Source organism: Desmodus rotundus, chromosome 7, assembly GCF_022682495.2.
Source record: "Desmodus rotundus isolate HL8 chromosome 7, HLdesRot8A.1, whole genome shotgun sequence".
NCBI lineage: Eukaryota > Metazoa > Chordata > Mammalia > Chiroptera > Phyllostomidae > Desmodus > Desmodus rotundus.
This window is the reverse complement of record NC_071393.1, coordinates 11,839,682-11,861,004: the sequence shown is the minus strand read 5'-3', so window position 1 is coordinate 11,861,004 and position 21,323 is coordinate 11,839,682. Positions and strand designations below refer to the sequence as shown.

General features: G+C 47.6%; 1 protein-coding gene across 2 annotated transcripts in view; it reads right to left on the bottom strand.

Annotated features, from left to right (window-relative positions):
- The window catches only part of SVOP (SV2 related protein), a 54,054-nt gene that overhangs the window by 12,878 nt on the left and 19,853 nt on the right, over window positions 1–21,323 (bottom strand). The window contains exons 6-11 of one of the 2 annotated variants that reach the window (XM_024567008.3): window positions 18,059–18,183; window positions 8,057–8,120; window positions 6,082–6,207; window positions 4,130–4,258; window positions 2,334–2,407; window positions 494–570 (exon numbers count right to left, since the gene is read on the bottom strand). In XM_024567008.3, the coding sequence (XP_024422776.1) occupies window positions 494–570; window positions 2,334–2,407; window positions 4,130–4,258; window positions 6,082–6,207; window positions 8,057–8,120; window positions 18,059–18,183 (595 nt within the window). The remainder of the gene's footprint in view (window positions 1–493; window positions 571–2,333; window positions 2,408–4,129; window positions 4,259–6,081; window positions 6,208–8,056; window positions 8,121–18,058; window positions 18,184–21,323) is intronic. The other variant, XM_045200881.2, reaches the window with a different exon arrangement.

Below are 21,323 nucleotides of genomic sequence, written 5' to 3'. Positions count from 1 at the left end.
CCCTGGCCGGGTAGCTCCGTAGGTTAGAGCGCCATCCCGATACGCCAAGGTTGCTGTTGGATCCCGGTCAGGGCCCATACAAGAATTAACCAATGAATGCATCAGTAAGTGGAACAACAAAGCAATGTTTCTTTCTCTCTCTTTCTCACCCCCCTCTAAAAATCAATAACTATTGGGGGAAAAACTGGGCCTCTTCTGTCATGTCAATTCTACAACAACAAGACGGTCCGGGTTTCTGTGGAGCACCTGGGAACCCACAGCCCAGATCTCCTATGCTCGGACTTTGCAGGAACTCTCTCCCCGGAGTTTGTGAGGTAAAGTCACTGGGATTTGGGCAAGGGCAGGCCCCATGAGGGCAGGCCCGGGGTGGGAGTGTGTGGGTGTGACAGGGTGTGTGTGACAGTGTGGGTGACAGCGTGGGTGACAGCATGGGTGTGACAGCGTGTGTTGGGAGTGGCAGGGGTTAACTGGTAAGCAGGGCTGCGATACTCACTGCTGCAGACATCTCCTGCCTGGAAGAGCTCTGTGGTGAGCAGAACTAATCCATAGTAAGAAAACGCATTGGAAAACCTGCCAGGAAGGAAGAAGAGAGGTAAAGCAATGGGTCTTTGGGGGGTCTCCTGGGGCCCTTGAGCAGGGAGGTGGCACGTACAAACCGCAGTGATATGATAAAGAGAACTAATCCTGTGTCCTTTGCAAGAACAAGAACTGTTTTATATCACATACATGCCACCCCCAAGGCTGTTTACTCAACTGGCAATAGGGAAAAAAATTGGGGGGGCCAAAATTTGGAAGAAAGCACAGTATTGACACCTGTCAGGGATTCTGGGTTTAGGTGGCCTGGTCAACTTGGATAGGAAAGCGGGGGCGGGGGTGCAAAGCTTTAATAATAAACAGAACTGGGCTCCGGCTCTTTCCTTGAATTCCTGAGAGCCAAATCAATGCACCAAGCATTTATTAAATACCTGTGGTGTGTCCAGTAAAAGTGTGGAGTCTGCAGACGTCACTAGAATTTCAGGTCAGAATAACACAGTTAATTAATTCCCGACTGTCCCAGGAACCAGAATACTCAAGTCTGTAGGACTAGAACATTCTCACCCAGTATAGTACAGTATGTGGGCACTCAGTCACAATCAGACGCCAATGATTAATTTCCTTGGGTTACAATATGTTCTAGCAAATTTGCTGATTTCTATAGAGTTCTAAAACGAACCTTTACTTAGTAATTGCTTCTGTATTCGAATAGTGTCAGCCCAGCAGAATCACATGCACTGAGACAGATACCCTCAATTCTGTACCCCACACACTCTCTAAATATCCTACAGACTCCACCTTTATATTGGGCACGCAGTAGGTGCTTAATAAATGCATGGTGAGTTGGTTCAGCTCTCAGGAATGTGGAGACAGAGTTCGCGTATGGAGTTCTGTGAATGGAGCCCAGGTCTGTACATTATTAAAGCTTTTCCCTTCTGTTTTCTGAAATTAACCACTGTCCCTGACACCCCCGCACTAATTAGCACTCCTGCTCAAAGGTGAACAGGAAAAGTGAGAACTGGTTCAATAAAACTGAACACAAAGCCTTAGCCAAGCCAGCACTGCTAATGCTATGCACACAATTTAGCAGAGTTGAAAGAACAGCTGAAACTTGACTAGTTGCGGAGATAAGGGCCTCCCCTCCAGCCCCTGCCAATGGCTGTTATTTAAGAAAAGTAGAACATGATTAAAACTGAAAGTTCTAAGAATGCCCATGTTGACTAAATCATTGGCTCCAAAATGTGGGCCCTGTGCCACTGCTGGTATCCAAGGCAACATGGGTGGAGCGGGGACCGATATGGCATAAGTATGGAATCTTGTGAAAAAAGTGTCCTTTTTAAGTTTCAATTCTTTCGATTGTATCCCAGTCTTAAATGATGAGTTACTCAGGTGAATGAGTCCTTAGCAACTCCCCTCTCTGTCTGGTTCTTTATCTCTTACATACAGCCACTCAGTGCCTTGGCAAACCATCAACCTGGACACTTTTTACTGTATTTATCTTTAAAAGCACCTTCTATCTATGGCCTGAAATTAAGGTTTTGTTCTCTAAAGAAGACATATAAAGTTTCCTTTTCAAAAGCATTTATCTGAGTAAAAAGTGAGTCAAGTTAAGGGGGGGAAACGACTAGGAAAATAATAGCACAGGTGACATCTGGATAAGACAGAGGTCGGGATGCTCCAACTCCTGAGTTGTGCGAAATGCTGCCTGAGATCAAAAAGTTCTCCGGGCTCGGTGTTAAAACAAAACCCCAAACAGGGCACAGGTGAAGGGGATCGAAGTGTCAAGAAATGGCTCTTACCATATAAACCACAGCAACAAGGTCGTCCATCTAAAGTGGGGCGTGAAAAGGTCCCTCATTTTGCCTCGGTCTTCCTGTTTCGAGACAAAAACGTGCAGACGTGTGGGTGCCGGCTGGTGGACACCCACCCACGGCTGAGAGGAGGGTTTACTGTGGGCTGGACACTCAGGCCCCAAGAACAGAGAACTTAAACCCCCAGCCCAGTGCAGCCAAATTGGCCCCTGGAGCCAGGACCCAGAAACTTCCAGAGGTTTGACTCCGAAGGACAGAGACATTCCGAACCTCCTACCCCAACCTGGAATCCTGAAGCTGGTAAGCAGACCCCTTGGGCTTGGGCCCCCTGACACCTTTCAGGTAATTTCATGGACCCAGAGAGCAGAAAACCAGTCCAAGGGGTGTCCAACCATATCATGTCTCGCCCCCAAGGTGATAAAAATTGAGGTGACAAGTCACTTAAAAGCCATTTGCCAAAAGATAGATTAGCTAAATGACCCATTTACCAATTTCATATAATTTGCTAATTTGTCAAATACTTGCCTTACAACATTCTTTTAAAAATATATTTACTCTAGGACCAATTATATTCCTCTTAGATATATTTAATGAACCTATTTTCTTAGCCGCAGTTTCAGAAACGTTTACTTATTTAAACATAAGTGAAAAATTACAGGCCATAGGAGCTTTAGTCTTTGAGTATTGCCTTCTTGAATAAAAATATTTTTGTCATATATTCTTCAATAAAAAGACGGCATTCATTAAACATGCTTTTGAATATATCTGAGAGTGTGTTTATTGACTATATTTAGGCATATTTAGAGAGAATATATTGATGAATTAATGTGTTAATATGTACATAGAGAAAGCATATTCCTATTTACTAAACATATTCAAAAAGAACATCCTCAAAACACGTTTTTGGTAGATCGATACACTGGCAAGTTAATTCAGGAAAACTTGCTTTTGGAAAATTGGTCTGCTTCCGAAAAGCCCTTCTCTCCTCTTTTTTCTTGTCCCTAATTCACCACCTCCTTGGCGCCTTCCTTGGCTGCCGGAAGTGGGTTTGGGGGCGTCTTCTGGCCAGTATCCTCAGACTGTGCAAAAATACCTCCTCTCAATCTGCTGAAATTTCATTCAGTTCTTTTTGCATAATACAAAAATAATCAGAAATATGATTTTATTTTAAAAGATAATTTCCTTGTAGGGTCTGTCATTTGCTTAAGGGTATTTGGCACTGAGGACGGCAGGGGCCGCAGCCTTCAATCTGACAGCCTTCTCCCCACGTGCTTGCTGCGCCTGCGCATACGCCCTTGAAAAGTGCTCGTAAATTCTGACTGCGGTGTTTTCCCCAACGGGGTTGCCACCGGAGCTCTGCACCATCCCTTAAGGGTGTCTTCCAAGCATAGTTTGGCGCCCTGGCTGTAAGCCTATCACAACACTCTCTAATGTGGTTTTATTGTCCAGCCTTTGCCGATCAATCACATTTGCTAATCAGCCTTCATCGGCGCTGCAAGGTGAAGCAGAAGCGGGAGTAGTTACGGGACCCATTAGTGCACACGGCGTTACATTTCTCTAATCATTGGCTAAATTCTGCAGGTGGCACTTTCAGGACTTGGCAGTGAAAATAGAGAGACTGGAGTTGTCAGATTGCCCTTGCAGGATTTACGCACCACACCCCCCACCCCCACTCTGTGTACACCCACGCTCACACGCACACGCGCCCCACCCATGTACACATGCCCACACTCCTGCACGCACGGGGACACGGCCGCCACAGGGTCAGCGGAGCAGGAGCTGACCTGTCGGGAAATGATGAGTTTCCCCAGCGGCATGGGGGCTCCGTTTTCTGTCGCTATCCTCTTTAGGGTGGCGATGGCCTTTTCCTGGTTCCCGGACAGCACGTCATACCTCGCACTCTCCGGCAGCCACTGTAGGGACAGGAGAGCCAGGCGTGGCAGGTTAGCGTGGTTCCAGCCTCACACCTGTCTGCGTGTGGGGACCTTACGGGTGGGGACTCTGGACCCAGAGGACTGGCTGCAAATGCTGGCTCTGTCATTGTGTGTATTGGTTGTGTGACCTTAAACAATTATTTGACCTCTCTGTGCCTCCATGTCCTCATCCTTAACCTGGGGCTAAGGAGAGATCCGAGCTCTGCGGGTCGCTAAGAGGATGGAACAGGAGGACCAGGACAGAATGTTTAGCCTAGGGCCTGGGATGGGTTAGCAGAGCTATTGTCTTTGCTGCCCCTGTTCCTGTTACTTGGTGCTTCTGTGAGAGTTCCAGGTGCAGGCTGAATTAAGACAAGACCGCCCCCCAAAATGGAAGAACGAAAACAAAAAAGACTGCCACTCTCACCGCCGCTATCCTCATCCCCAGCTCTCAAGAAACTGTGCCTCCCCTGTGTTCAGCATTGTCTTGTACGCTCCGTCTAAGAGCCATTTAGGCCTAATAGAGTCCAGTCCCCAAAGGACCAGATAAATATGCTCCTGTAAACTGAAGCACCAGCAATTTGTGAAATGAGACAGTGTGAGACTTGCAGTCAGGAGCTCTGGTTCAACTTAGTTCTGTTGTTTATTTGCTGTGTGCCTTTTGACAAGTCGGTCAGCCTCTCTGGGCCTCAGCTTCCTCATCAGTAAAATGATGATGTAGCAGAGATTGCTAATGTCTGTTAAAATCCATGCTTCCTTTTCCAATAGTACAGAGTTGTCCTTGGACATGGCTGCCCAGCCAGGAACTGCATTTCCCAGGACCCCTCCTCCTTGCTTCTAGGTGAAGCCATACTTTTCACCAATGTTGTATGAGCAGAATATTCCTGGCAAAGGTATTTAAGAAGTGAGTGGGTGTCTCCACCTGCCCTTCCCAGGTCTGCATGCAGATAGATGACTCCAAAGCACAAGGGGTGATGGAGCTACAACCTATAAGGAACCTGGACTGGGAATCGTACTTGCCAATCAGGAGCACCCATTCTGGACTATTAGGTAAGTGAGAAACTGTTGTGTTCAATTACTGAAGTGTGGGCTTTATGTGTTACAGCAGCCGGAACTATCCTAACTAATGCAGGTTTCCATCACAGTTCCACCCCCATGGCTACTGGGAGGAATAAATGCAATAATGCACGTAAAGAACCTGCTACTTAGTTATGCTCAGTGATTACTAATACCTCTTGTCATTACGAGGAGTTATTATATTGTTTACCGTAGATGAGACCTACCCACCTCAAGGCTTATTTGGAGGCTCACTGGCTTTAAAGTGCTTCATGAACATGGTCTACACATGAAATGATAAAGTGTGTCACACGATCTCATGACGGGGGTAGTTTATGCAAAGCAGAGGCAGAGAGATTGTCTGAGCTTCTGGACCCAGCCGTGCAAATATTTAATCCTTTGTCAGGTGTCTACCTCTCTCTTTTACTCAAGCCAGTTTGAGCTGGGTTTCTGTCGCTCACAACTCAAGTCCCAACTATTCTAATATTTACCATAAGTGCAGACCTTGCAGTGAGCGGTAGGGCCTGGGTACCTGCCCCCTTCCCCTGTCATCTCCCTGAAGAACCTTCCCGCAGTGTTTGTCTAGGGGAAAGCCAATACCTCATACTGAGCCTGCCCCAGGCCCAGTTCCTTCATCTCATTTCCTGATTAAAAAAAATAATCTTAAAAAGTGGGTTTGGTGCCCTTCTCTACTGTCTTTCCATCAAATTATGGAGAACAGCAGGAGGTCACGTGGTGAAGGTTAAGACCTCTTACAGGGTACCTACAAAACATAGGACAGCGAAGATGAGGAGCGGGACAGCTGAGAGGATGAGCAGCCAGCGCCAGCCCAGGCTGGGCATCACAAACACGGCCAGGATGACCTCGAACACCGTCCCGATGGCCCAGAACACCTGGCACAGAAGAACGGGGGTGTCAGTGATGGGGGCAGCGTTGGGCAGCACAGGGAGCCATTGTAGACAAGGTCATCCATATGGGTAGGGGTCCTTGGGGTCAGCAAGGTCGGAATGGCCATTGCTTTCCCCGTGGTTTATATGGCTGGGCCAGAGCCACCATGTCGCCCATCTCCTGAGGGTGCTGTCCACAATCTATGACACCTGCGGGGCACCCACTGGAGTGTGGGCTGTGGCAGCTCCGGTTAAGGAGTCAATATGCTCGATACTGTGTGAGGTCAGTATGGTAGCGGGCACTGACATCGTCTTCCCTGCCCAGCAGTGCTCCAGTCCCTTCCATCAGAGCTGCCTCCTCCCTGTGGGGCTGCATGTTCTCTGTTCCCCTCTCCAAGTCACTCTCCACCCTTTCACCCGGCATCCTCAGGCTCCCTGTCCTCTGGCTCCCCACTGGGTGTAGTCAGTGGGAACCCCCACAGGGACTGGAGGGAGGGAAGAAGGGAGGAGGGACTGGGCGCTCCTTCCTCTGGCTCCCTCTCTGCAGGGTTGCCATGGGCTGGCTGTGTCCCTCAGCTGAATGTTGCGGCTCCCATCCAGCACTCCCGGCCACATAACTCTCTCTCTCTCTGTGTCTCTCTCCCCTCTCTCTCTCTGTCTCTCTCTCTCAGCTACCATTTACTCCCTCCTTCGCCCTCTCAGGCCTGGGATGCTAACACCCCTGCAAGGCCATTATAAATAGTCCTTTTGTGAAATCCTCTCCCAATATTCCTAATCTCAGTATGCTACCTTCTGCTGCGACCCTGACCCCACAATTGTCCACTCCCACACTGCTCCTTCTACCGGGGCAGTTCCGGGGGCCCCCAAGAGCCCTCCTAAATTTCCTTTTGCTTACATTAGCCACAGTCCCTTCCTGTTGCTGATAACCAGGGTGACTGTCAAAGTGTCTAACTACTGGTGTAGCTGTGGCCACACCCCTTGTCCACCCCCCACCACAACAGTGCCAGGAGTTAACCCTTCAGTTGCTGGATCATGAAGAGTGCTTGGGGGTTTCCAAAGGGAGGACAAGGTGTCAGCTGGTGAGGGGTAGTCAGGGTTCAGAATCAGCATTTCAATATTTAAACAACTGGCTCATCCGGACCAGCTGACGACCATCCTGATTGGTCAGGGTTGGGTGCAATGAGGACAGTTAAGTTGGGCCCTGGGGTCAATGTGATCAATAGTGTCAGTGTTGTCATGGTAACAAGGGAGGTCAACGTGGCATCACAGTCATCACTGTGGACATCAGTGTCCAGCAGAGACGAATACACCATTCTGACACTGCATGGAGGAGGGGCCATTGGGCAGCTGTGCGTTTGCCAAGAGAGTCTCCAGGTCAGGGTTGGAAAGGGGGTCCCAGGACCCTGGCAGAAGGAGGGCTTGGGAGTGACTCACTGGACCAACAGAGTTTTAGGGTAGCCTGTAGACCACAGAGGTGAGCACGAATGGTGATCTCAGACAAGACACAGGGGGTGGGGTGGGATGATATGGGCGGAGGGCAGGAGTTCGGCCCTCTCAAGCAGTACCATTCAGTGCTGTCAGATAAAAGCCATTTCCAGTTCAAGAATGACATGCCACCTGCCAGCCACCATTTTTTTTCTAAGGGATGGTAGACTGAATTTTCTTGCCAGTTGAAGCACTTATCCATATTTCCAAACAACCATGTCAAAACCAACATAACTGATCCATTTAAGTCTGTGCATACCGAGTCTGCTACATTTTTCTTAAACCCCCCGCTCCTTGTCCTGTGGCTCCAGATACCCAAGAACTTCATGCCAGAGACAGAATTCTCCAGAAACCCAGTCACCCTCCTTACCTCAATCAGCAAAATACACTTAGCTCTGGCTTTCATGGGAAGGAACTCAGCATACAGCGTCACCCTGGGAAAGCAGAGACAGAAAGGGGGTCAAGGTCAAGAGTGAGTGGCAAGGTTGCTACCATTTACAGAATTCCTAGGCCAAGGTTCCTGAGTGTGGACCATGGACCACTTGCATCAGAATTTCCTGGGATGAGGACTTTATATGTAGACTCCTTAGGTCCCACCCAGACCTTCAGAAGCGGGCTCCCAGGAGTGGGGCCCCAGCATCTGCCTTTTTTACTAAGTTCCCCAATGATTCTCAACTGTAATAATTGCTTCCATTGAGCCTCTCCACAACCCAGGGGAGAATGTAGGGGGAAATTGGGCAGTGGGATGATGGACAGCTTCATTGTACAACCGTCCCTCAGGTGGTCCCTGTCACTCCTGAGAGCACTCCCTGAAGAAGTCACTTGTACAAGAACCTCTCTGCCTTGGTCTGTCTGCTTCTGGGGCATCCAACCCACAACACCTTGCCCTGCAGAGCAGCTAACTATTTAAAAGTTGGCTTCAGCAATACCATGGAGATTTAGAAATAGTTTTGTCATCTGTAAAAGTCCTTCTTAGGATTAGGACAAAAGGCACCTCTGTCCAGAAACTGAAGAATTCTCAAGAGCCTCAGAGGAAAGGCAGGGGCTTTAGGAATTCGAATAGACTCTTTTTAGAGGAAATTTTGAAAAAAAAGTCCATGTCATCTAGTCTCACCTCATGGTGTATTTTAGTATATTTCCTCTCTCTGTTCTGGGTCGCCCTCTCTCTCTCTCTCTCTCCACTCCTGGCTGAGGTCATACTCAGGATTTTTGAACCAGTCTTTTATTCTATTTATAAATATTTCCATGCCGTTAACAATCCTCTTACATGTATTCTATCATGTGCATGAATAATAGCTACCATTTGTTGAGGAACTACTATGTGCCGAGCGCGGTTTTACACTGTTCTAGATGTTTTAATTTACATGGTTTATCTCCTCAACAAACACTGCGAGTCAATGAGGGTAGTTAACTATAGTTTCCAGGATGTGTGTGCATATCTTTAACTCCCATTTGCATATCTATATCCACCTATGTCAGATAAGCTGTTAGCTGGCCAGGGCCACACAGCTAGCTAGCTAGTTAGTAGGCGGAAGAGCCAAAATTTTAATCCAGGTCTGTCTATATTGTGCATCCCATCGACCATTTCCCTATTTGGGTGGTTTCACAGTAACAAACAATACTTTAATGAACATCTTTAGGCTGAGATCTTTGTTTTTATATGGTTTCCATAGGATGGATTCCTGTACGTAAGACTTTTGGGAACGTGTGTGTGTGTGTGTGTGTGTGATCTCAAAGTGGTTCCAAAAAAGTTGTTTCAGTTTATATTCCTACAAGTACCTCTTTCAACAAACGCTGTTAGGAATTTCATTAACTCAACTCTAAAAACAGGGACCAAGGTCGCAGTGGTCTCGTAATCTGCAAAAGATTATGGCGATCACTCTGAATGATTTCTTTGGAATTTTATTCTATTCTCAAAAGCTGTACTTATGTTATTCTTACAAATAAATAATAATAATAATAAAATGAGAAGCATACTTACCTTTCACTCACCAAATTAAGGCCAAACCACTAACCACGTACAAATGTGCAAAAGCATATTCTAAGAGCAAAGTTATTCCTGCCTTAGCTGGAGAGAATTTCTGTTCAGAGTGAACCTATAGCATGCGTTTTTTTTTTTTAAAGATTTCACTTATTCGTTTTTAGACAGAGAGGGGAAGGGAGGGAGAGAAACATTGATCGGTTGCCTATCGCACCCCCGAGCTAGGAACCCACAACCCAGGCATAGCCCTGACGGGGAATTGAACCGGTGACCATTCGGTTTGTGGGGATGGCACCCAACCCACTGAGCTACACCGGTCTGGGCAGCATACAGTCTTTTATTGTTAAGTTGAAGTAGTACATGGATACATTAGGGCACATATGATGCCCCTTCTTTTTCCTCATAACCTTCTTCCATTCTCTTCCCCCAAAGCCATTATTACAGCAGTTTGCTTTGCAACCTTTCGGCCCCTTCTCTACATAAATAAATACATTTAAGCAACATGGTATGTTTTGTTTCGTTTTTTTCACTTCCCTTCCCCTCCAGCTCTCCCTTCCTTCCTTCTTTTCCATCCTCCTCCCTCCTTCTCTTCCTTCCATTACTTAACACGTGCGATGGACTGTCAAGTGTCCCGCCCATCCAAAGGCCCCACCTCTTGTCACTACTGCGCATGCCACTCCACTCCCAGTGGCCAGAACCTACGAATCTTTCCTGAGTGCCCTCTCTGGCCATTAAAAGTTTCTTCGCTAACCTGTGTGGCAGCCCGGAAGTGCAAAAGGATTTAAGCTTCGCAGGAGCAGCCCTCAACTCGTCTCTGGCATGGGGCCGTCTGGACTCCTATATGCTGCAGTCTCGCAGAGTAAACCACTGCAGTTGGCCCTTGAACACCGTGAATTTGAATCAGGTGGGTCCACTTACACGCGGATTCTGGCTCTTTAATATCCTTCAGGTTCACATCCGCAGATTCAACCAACACCAATCTTGGGTCAAAAACTATTTTCGCATTCCCAGCAGCAGTTTCTCACCCATGGATGGAAAATACAGTTTTCTATTCTGCCTGGTTGAATCTGCAGGCGTGAAACCTGCGGATATGAAGAACTGACTGTAGTTAAGCTTTTGGGGAGTAAAAAGTTACACTCGGATTTTCGACCGCACAGTGGAGGGTCCCCAACCCCGACGTTGTTCTAGAGTCAATTGCACTTGCTCTTGAATCTGTGTCAGGATCTGCTTCCAATGAAACAATTTGGGAACCTGTCCATATTAATATATGTAGATCTACAGCATTATTTTTTAACAGCTGAAGCCCTATTGATCAATATGTTGGCTGTTTGCAGTTTCTTGGTTTTTGCAACCTAGGCCACAAAAAACAACTTTTCCTGGAATTGTTGTGCCCTGCACTTGGCCATTATTCATAGCAGTTTATAATGAAAACGAGCTGTTTGATCGCCATCCAAAGTGCGGTGATTATTACAATTACACTGAAGAATAAAAGAACGGGCGACAAAATTAGCAATGCCAAGCAGCAGCTGATGTTGGCGTAAATAAACCCCCACTGCAAGTAATCGCGTTTATAGCACTTCGGCGGTTAGAGATTTGCCCTTTGGATCACGTGCTTAGATAGAAATGACCTGTGACTTCCATCTGGCATTTCTGCTTAGTCTCTGGAAGAAAAAGCCATGCAAAGGGCGTGTTTGTGAGCAAGCTCATTGTAGACACCTGTCTGAAGAACCCTCTGAGGCAGGTTTCAAGGTAGAATAGGTGGGTAGCTACCTGGGGTATGCAGCATTTTTAAGAGCAGCTAAAACACAGGTCAGATGCCAGCCTCTTAAGGGAAGCGGCATTTTTTCTGAAGGACACAGCACCCTCTACTGGAAGTAGAAGTGATCTGCCCGCCTGCCCACCTGTATCTCGTATTTATCCTTGTTTATGCGTGAGGTGGTAGGTACAATTAGAGGCGATCATCATTTGGGCGGTAGGATGCTGACTTGCATTTAAAATTTGTTCTAAAACAAAAATGTCTTGTTTTGTAATGATCAAAATAAAGTTACATGTAACTCCCCTGCTCGGACTGAAGTCTCTACCTTCTTAATGTTCCTTCACAGACAGAAAACAGAATTGTCTGGCCTCCTAAATGTGATTCCTCTTTCCTGCCTCAATGAAAGAGAATAGTAGCGGCTCAGAACCACCCATTCTGCCTTCCCGGAATCATCTCCAAGCGAGTACCTGGGACCCATGGACAATAATGCTTTACCAGGAACTTTCACCGCATAAGGTCAGAACTCTTTCCCAATATTTTTTCCAATGGAAGAGCTTTGACATTAGACAACCTGCATTGGAACCCAGCAGATGGTCTGGGAAAGTTGCCCCACAATCTTCCCTCCCTGGATCTATGCTCCCTCGCAATGAGACTGTGCAGCTCACTCCATCCAGTCTATGTCCCTGTCCCTTGAATCTGGGCTAAGTGACTTGCTTTTGATCAATAGAAGGTTGCAGAAGTGATAGTATGCCAGTTCCAAGCTTGAACCTCAAGAGGCTTTGTGGCTTCTGCTTGCTGTCTTGGACCCCTGCCCAGGTGCCATGTGACCAGGTATCCAGGCTAGCCAGCTGGAGGATGACAGGCTTGTGGCACACAGAGGGGTCAGCTGTGGCCACACTAGCCCAGCCAGCACCCATTCAATTCACCAGCTGAGTGGAGACACATGAGTAAGCCCCACTGTAGGATCACGAGTTAAATAAATCACTGTTTGAAGCCAGAAGTGGTGGGATGGTTTGTTACGAAGCAAAAGTAACTTCCACACTCCACTTTATAACCATCAGACCTTAAGCAAGTCACTTATGACCTCTGAGCCTCAGTTTTCTCATCTGTAAAATGGAAATAATAGGGTTGTTCAATGGACAAGATGAGGTAGTGTGAAGAGAGCACTTAGCATAGGCCCAGCACTCGGAAGGCACTCAATCGACATCATCATCATCCTCACTATGAACGTTATTGTTGTTGCTATCTCCAAGAACCATCGTGAACGCCTGCTTTGGGGGACAAAGGAAAGAAGAGAAAGAGAGAAGGAGGGACACAGAAAGGCACAGGTCAGGGCAGAGGAATGGGCTCCTTATAAATAATGTAATTTTTATATGAGATGATGGATGTTACCTAAACCTACTGAAGTAATTGTTTTGCAAGGTAGGTAAGGCAGGTCTGTAAACCTTAGCCTTACAGAGGGCTCTGTGTCCATTACATACCAATAAAACTGAAAGGCATTTTAATTAAAGTTTGTAAATGATATAATTTGTACTTGTACTGAAAATTTAGAGTACATTATAAGGACTTCTGATGGTTGGGCTTTTAAAAATTACGCAGCAAACTCCCACTTGTTTGGTTTTGTGAGGGGGGTGCAGTTGGGTAAAGCTCTGCTAAACGAATGGAAACTCTTAGTTAACATTTAATTACATAAAAATGTCTCCAACTAAATGTTTTCCAATAATGAACTTAGGGGAGCCATTTTTATAACTAGATGAGAACATTGCATAATTAAGATGATTATTTTTATGTAAATGGCTGAAGCAAGAACTGCAAAGCCAGCGGCTTTCTCGGGTGGTAAAATATTTCTGCTGTGATTTTGCTCGTGGTTTTTGTTTGCTTTCCTCATAGACAAAGGAGCTGCTGTCGAGTGGAGTTGTTAAGAGAATATGTTGGGAGGGTCAAGTGAAGTTTCAATCTCGGTCTGCCGTTTACTCGCTGTGTAACCTCGGGCAAGTTACTAAATTTCTTTAAAGCCCCAGTTTTCTTACCTATAACATGGCGATAATAATATCTGTGTCCTGAGGTGTTTTGAGTTTAGAAATGGTCATGTGTATAAAGCACATGGTCCAGTGCCCGGCCTGTAGTAATAGCTCAATAAACAAACAGAAAAGCTAGAGTAGCGTTCAAGAAGCGAACAGCTAAATGGGGAGGCGTGATATTTGGGGCGTGGGGGCAGGGAGGTTGGGGACCCTCACAACACAAGGGTAAGGGGTAAAGGCCCTCCCAGCCGCTCTGTGTCTTTATTTTATTTCCCTGGTGTCCCGTCCTCTCTCCTCAAAGACGTCTCCTATTTGCAGTTTTAGGAGGTGGTTTCTCTCACCTCTGGTTCCTCTGCCATGGTAATCCCCTCTGTTAGAATCTTCTAGAAGTTCCTCAAGATGTCTAGTCTGCTGCCGGCACCCTCTTCCTGCTTTCCTGCACTGGGACAGACTTTCCTATCTCTTACACCTTTTATGCCGTTTCCAGCAAATGGGGAGGGAGAAGAAGTAGAAATTAGTGCTGCTCACTGCACCGTCTTGAACAAGAATTGCTGCGGACGTTGAGAATACTAAGTTCCTCTCCTTTCCCTCCTGCAGGAAGAAAGTCCAGGTGGCTCTTCGGGGGCAGGTTCTGCTGTCACCTACCTGAGCATCCCAGGGAGAGGAACGTAATGTGCACTTCTGCGAGTGCATTCCTTCCAGCCACTAGGGGACAACTGTCCCCTGGACAGTGAGTGGCTCGTGAATGGGGTAGCAGCTGTGTCTGCAGGAATTCCCGGAGTTGGGCCTGAATGGAGCTCATGGGCCGCGAGCCCCCGCCAGCCCAGACTTATGGGCTTGGCTTACTGGCCGCTGCTTCCAGCTCTAGTGATTTTCAGCTTATCCCTGATCCAGGAGGATATGTCCAAGGCCTACTCTGCAGAGCCCTGCAGGATCAATAATGAATAAGGAGGGGAAGGACTGAGAACTGAGAGCCACTCACTGTCCCTCCAGCCTCTAAGTGGCAGTAAGAGTGTGGGTATTTGTTTCTGTGTTCAGTCCGCATGGTCACATCTCCCTCCGTTTCATTCTGTTCACAATTACACAGTGAATCCACCGTCCATCACACTGATACTGAGCTTCTTAACAAAGCCTTCAGCAGACCACATGCGTGCTCACCTTTGTTGAGTGTTCTGCCAGTACTGCCCTCAGCACTTTACCTGTGTTGTCATTTAACATCCTAAGTGTCCCCATGATGTAGGTATACTATCACCCCCATTTAGAGATGAATAAACTGGGGTGCAGAAAGATTTAGCGGCTTGCCTAAGGTCACACAGCTATTATGGGACAGAGCCAGGATTCGAACTGGTGAACGTGGTTTCAGAGCCCAAGGCCTAGCCACACTACTTCAGCACTAGCATTGCTCTTCTAGGTCATCTCTCCGTCCCAGTCTTCCCCAATCAGCACGCTCAACAGGCTCGAGGAGTCAGTCGCTGAATGGTCAGCAGTGGTGCAGGGCCAGATCCTCACCCGCCATGGCCGATCTTGCTAGTACTGCCACCAAAGAGCCAACCCACCAGCAGCCGAGACCAAAGCAGAGCCCCCAGGACAGAGCCAGCCTGTTACTTGGTGACACGTTATCTGCCTGGGACTCCTTCCATTTCAGAGGGAGCAGGGATTCATCTTGACTAGAATCGGCACATATCCTGTGCATTGGTTTGCCTCCCCTGCCCATAGGGTCTCAGCCAGCACCATTACCAGAGGGTTTTCAGAGTATTTGACCCTTTGACACAGGACCATGTGCAACAGGACATGGGACCGAGGCATATGTAACAAAGGAGACACAGCCACGGAGGTGTAGACCACGGAATCCACTGGTCTGTCACATGTGAGGTCACCCTGACGCTGCTGGACTGAGAACGTGAAGGGACAGCCTTGTCAAGGTGCCCAGAGGCATCAGCTTGGAGGTGATGCCCTGTGAGGAAGGGGCACTATTTCCCGGACCCAGGACACCCTGTGATCAATGACTATTACGTGGTGAAATGTAGAAAGACTACGTGGTTCTGGAAATCAAAGATTTGAAGAAGGACGGTCGTTGCTGTCATTCCCAGTGACCCAATTTGAGGAGTTGGTCTTGATTCCCAGACAGGGCATGTTTTCACCCAGGGGACACAGCAAGAGTGCCATTAGACTTTGTACAACAGCTGCCACCTAGTTGCTTTGGCTTCCTTGTGTCATGAAATGAGCACGCAAGAAAAAGGGAGCCCTCTGTCTGAGGAATCCTGAGCATCAGGAGGCAGTAGGGCCACCTAGTTTGTCCCCCAGGTGACACACTGGGCATCTCTTGGTAATCCCCTGCCTAATTTTTGTGGAGGGTGGACAAGCAGCAGCAATGGCTGGGAAAGGTGTGGTCACCCCACCAGGTAAACCGTCAGCATCAGCGACGTGCAACCTCAAGGTGAAGGGAATCTGGAACGGGTAGCAGAGGAAAGCAGTACTAGGCACTGGTTGTGGGCATTGGCCAGCAGCACCAGCACTGGCCAGGGTTCATTCCACAAGCCATCCTCTTAAAAGGCTTTTCAGGAAAAAGACCAACCAGAATCCTGGAGGAGCCCTCCCCAAATGGGGTGAACTTGTTCCGTGAAGCAAGTGCATCCAGGCAGTGCCAGGGTGGGCTGTAGTGGATGCTGTGATGCACCACTTGGATTCACCCTCAGGACGGAGGCACGCAGGCCCTCTGGAACCATCAGCAGTGGTGCCTGCTAAGAGCTCAGCACGGAGTCCCTCGCAGGAACGGCCTTGGCCAAGCGCCACGCTCCCTCCTTGAGAGCAGCCCACATCCAAGTGGCTGATGAGGGTACAAATTTCCAGCTTTTGTGCCTCAATTTGGAACAACTCTCAAGTGTCACCCCAACTTCTGAACCCCTACAGGATCGGCTGGCCTCTGTCGCAATCACATTGCAACTCAAATTCTCCCTCTACCCACTCTACAGAGGCTGACCCCAACAACCACCTGTGCATGAACCTCTGTCTCAGTCTGTTTCCCGCATCCTGACCTGCAGCCGGGACTGTGTCTGTTTTGCTTACTGCCGCACACCGGCACCTAGCACAGGCCTGTGCCATAGCGGGCACTCAAGAACTATTGGTTGACTAAATGAGTAAACTAGAAGGGAGCTACCTGGTCCTTGTTCAAAATGCCCCTAAATTATTTTGATAGGATTCCTTCCTCCAAACCCATCCTGCCCACCCCTGCCAGATGAATGCTTCTAAAGTACCTCCTCTGCTCCAGAGCTCTCGGAGTCTGCCCGCAGCCCACAGACATCCTTTTGGCTCGGCAGTCAAGGCTTTAGCAGGCTTGCCCTGGTCTACCTGTCCAACCTCAGCTTCCAGTGCTCACAGATCTGAGCCTGACAAGCAAACTGAACTGGACCATTAGCCTGCCCCTGACGCCGCTATAGTTTCCTCTTTTCATGCAGATCCCTTCCAGTGAAAATCCTACATTTTCCCAGAGTAAAAGTGCCCCTCCTGAGCCTTTCCAAATCCTCTGCATCCTTAATAGCAAGGCAGTAAAATGCAATGGTGATAGCCCAGGCTCTGGAGTTGGGGGCCTGGGTTTTGTTTCTGGCCCTGCGTCTTCCTCACTGAGTCTCCTGGGGCAAGTTACTCACCGCTCTGTGCCTCAGTTTCTTTATATGTAAAACGAAATTAATAACAGTTTACCTGATGGGGGGTTAAATGAAATAATGTGGGTAAACTATTTAGAACGGCCCCCACCTCTTAGGAAACACTAAATATTGGTTATTACCAGCATCCTTTAGGGTGAGGTCAAACACACTTTTTCTATAAAGGCCCAGAGAGCAACTATTTCAGGCTTTGTGGGCCATAGATTCTCAGCTGACACTACTCAACTCTGCTGCTGTCGCATGAAAATGGACAGACATAATTTGTAAATGCATGGGCGTGGCTGTGTTCCCAATAAAACTTTATTTAGAGAACCAGTCCGCACATCGATTCAGCCCACAGGCGGTTGTCTGCCAAGCTTTGCTTTAGGACACCCCAATGTCACGGCCGAGAGTAACTTCTCCCTACAACTATGGCTGCTCTCAGCCCATCAACAGCAGCAACAACCAGACAACACTCACCTTGCCAATGGTGAGCCCCATCCCCTGCCTCTTGCTTACGTTACAAGGGGGTGAGAGGCAGCATGCATGGCGGTTAAAAGCTTGAATGTTGAAGGCAGACAAACTTGGATTCTTAGTTCCACCTACACACGGTATGACTTGGGCAAATGACTTCACCCACTGAGTCTCAGTATCCTCACCTGTAAAATGCAGATCGCAATAATCCGAAAACATACTTCCTGGGGCTGCTGGGCTGTGTCTGAGTAACATGCACTCCATATCCATGCTAGGTCTATTGTTTTCACTATTAGTTCACATTTACGACCTCCCTGCTATTGCGCTGCGTTTGTCCTTAGGAATCGTTATAATGCTGATAATGATGCCATCCGCTGGTCACAGCAGGTTCCCTGCTACCACACGCCCTGCTGTAGCCACCTTCATACTCCTCAAGGCCATGGACACCCACCGTTGACTGACAGCCTGGCTGGAAGGCCAGAGCTGAGTATTTACTTACGACTGGGGGACCCCTCCGATCCCGAAGCCCACCAGGCCGCGGAGCACCAGGATCCAGCTGTACACGGGCGCGAAAGCACTGAGGATCCCGTAGTACAGAGTCCAGAGCACGCTGATCTTCAGCCCCTGCGGAGAAGGGAGACACCGCGTCACAGGGCTTCTCAGCACCTCCGGGTCGCATGGCCCTACATATTTCAAGTCAGCAACAGTCGTGTGAAAGGGTAACCCCACAACCGAGGGTTCTCTGTGTGGGTGCTGCCAACCTCCAGGGGGTGTGTGGCAAAACTGTGGGGCATTCTTGCTGGTCCCAATGACTGGCATTTACTAGCCAGGGCCCAGACGTGGAAGATGTCCCACCGTGCACGAGACCCAGTGAAGACTTGCCCTGCGTCCTCCACCAGCTCAAATCAGACTCCCCACCCAACCATCGCGCAGCTGAAAACTCTGTTTATGGTGACCTACACCTGGATCTTCAATCCAGTTCACACATAAGCAGGACTTGGGGTGGGGTATAGTGTGAATACACTACACTTAATTTTTCAGGAAGGCAGCTTCCAGGTAAATCAAAGGAAGATGGTGCTTTGTTTTTTCTGGAAGTTTACAAAACTGCTCATCATTTCGGAAAACTGTGCTGCCAGTGGCAACGCCGTGTGTGGAGTTGGAGTCACTGAGGGAACGCTTCAGTGGTGGTCTCGACTCACAGGCTTTGACGCGGACCTACAAATAGGCTGATCTGAATCTTATTTCCAAATGTCAACTATAAAGAAAACATCTACAAGATTCAGTTAAACACACGCTTATCGATCATCAGGGGCAAATACTCATTGCTTCCCTTTGTTGTCTAGGCAAAGTTGTACAGGAACATCTGCATATTGAAAACAAATCTGACATTAATTATCTCCTTTTAAAAATTTCTCCCTCATGTCGTAGTTAGGGCGTTATCACTGATTTCTTTTTTTAAAATTATGTGAGTGGCTATTTCATTTTATCTTTGAAATTATTTCTGGAAATTGGGGAACGCTATTAACATTTTTAATAACTTTTTTTTTTAATTAAGGGGACATTGTGTTTGCCTTGGCCTACCTGGGATCACAACGCTGCAAGAAAAACATGCTGCATCTTCCGGAGTGTTAATTACTCTTGGAGATTGAGAAAGAATTGAGAGTAAACGTAATTGAAAGGACAGTGTTTGCATAACAGCCAACATCAACCCCATTATGGAGCAGAATGCAGACTTTACATCAGCGGCTGGGGAGCAGGCACCAGGAGGTCTGGGCAGGCCTCTCTCTGAAGCGCTCCTCTGAGATCCCATGAGCTCCCTCTCCCCCTGGGGACAGGTTGGGAGAAACGCGCAAAGCCTATGATTTTAGCTTTGAACACTTAAACTGAATTAAAGTGACTCAGGAAAATTTGGAGGTCTACCGAATGATTTGGGGTCTTTGGGAAAATGATTTTAGGTAGTAGAGAGACTATTTTAAATAACTGCATCACCTAGCAAGAAGGTGGTTTCTTTTTCATTCCAATGTCCACCCTTCTGATTATCTCCGAAAGGAAGCATCTGGGTGGTGCTAGTCCGTCTTTAATGCCTTTTGACCCCCTACTAATTTCTCCTTTGAACCCAGAGAGCAGGGGGGCGATGATCACCAGCTAGAACTAGTAACATTGTTTTATTTCTATTGCATTTATTTTTTGCAAATATTTCCTTAGGGCAATTGTTACTGATTTCCCACTTAAGATGCTCTGTAAAGTTTCTTTTCCCCCCAAATTCATTTTATTAAAAAAAAAACAGTTGATACAGATAAAGATACATGTGCACAACAGAACAGGAAGGACAAGAATTATTAAAGTAGGAAGCCCTGGATCTATTGCAATAATAATAAAGCCACCTTTGCGTACCCCTAAGCCCCTAACTATGAAATTGGTACCTGCTACATACATACTTAATTCTTTTCCTTTGGCTTAAGCTAACTCAATAGAGATTTTCTTCCCTGGAACCCAAAGAGTCTTGAATCAGAAACAGGGCCTCGTCAGCAGCAGAGAGAATAAAAGAAGGGAAACAGAGCAGGGCACGAGGAAAAGGAAGAGAAGAAGACACTCAGACTGGGGCACAGAGGCTCAGCCCCACTCCCGGGGCTGCCTATGTTACCCCAGTGAGGTCACCAGTGACCAGCACGCCAGGCACCACAGACAGGCGTGCTGACCCGTCCTGTCGGGTCGTGGGCAGATCGCAGCTGGCTCTGCGTTTGCCTGCTGATGCCGGGGCTTTCCAGCTGCCCAGAAAATGAGGACTCAGCAACCTTTCGTGAGTAGGGCCGTGGCTATTGCGAAGCCATGAGTACCACCAAGCGCTGCTTGGGGATTCTGTAGAAATGTCCTCCGGGCTTCTCATCAGCTATACTCGTCACTCTATCTAACATCTGTTCTGCCCTGTAGACTGTTAGCCCCACCTTTTCTCCCTTCTTCCTCCCTCCCTTCCTCCCTTCTTTTCTTCCTTCCTTCCTTTGTTCTATGTTTATTTATTGAGCATCCCCTGCATGCTAGCCTCTGGAAATAGATGCATAGACATTATAGATTCATTAATTTGCTCATTCAGTTATTTATTCAATAGCATGTATTGAGTGCCTGCTGTATGCCAGACACTAGAGTACTGATACATATTATTCATTCAACAAACATGTATTGAACATCTGTGTGCCCTGCACTGGAGGTACTGATATGTATCATTTATTCATTCACTCACTCATTTGTTCACTATGCATGTATTGAGCACCTGGTGTGTGCCTGGCAGTCAAAGTACTATTATTTGTTCATTCATCCATTAACTCTGCACGTATTGGATGCCAGGCATTGGACTTTGGCCTGGGCTGCAGCAGGGAGCACAACAGCCAGAGCCTCTGCCTTCATGGGACTTTCATTCACACGGACCCTCACAGTCACCTTTGGAAAGAGATTATTTTCATTTCCAAAGTAGCACAGCGATGGTCGAAGTATTGATGGTTGAGTGATTCGTTCAGGATCAGCAGAGTCAAAACTGGAGCCAGGATTTCCAACCCCAAATGCTATACTGTGAATGAGCCACTCCCCTTCTCCAGGACCCTAGCTGGCTCCCTATTACCTCTGGCAGAGAAGATGCATGCACGATACAGGTGTGATGCAGCAAGGACAGGTGAGTCTGGGTGAATGAAAGAGAACTTGACCTGCCTTATCATCCTCTACTCAGCTACAGCCAAAAGTTACCATTGTGGGCCCTAGCCAGGTAGCTCCGT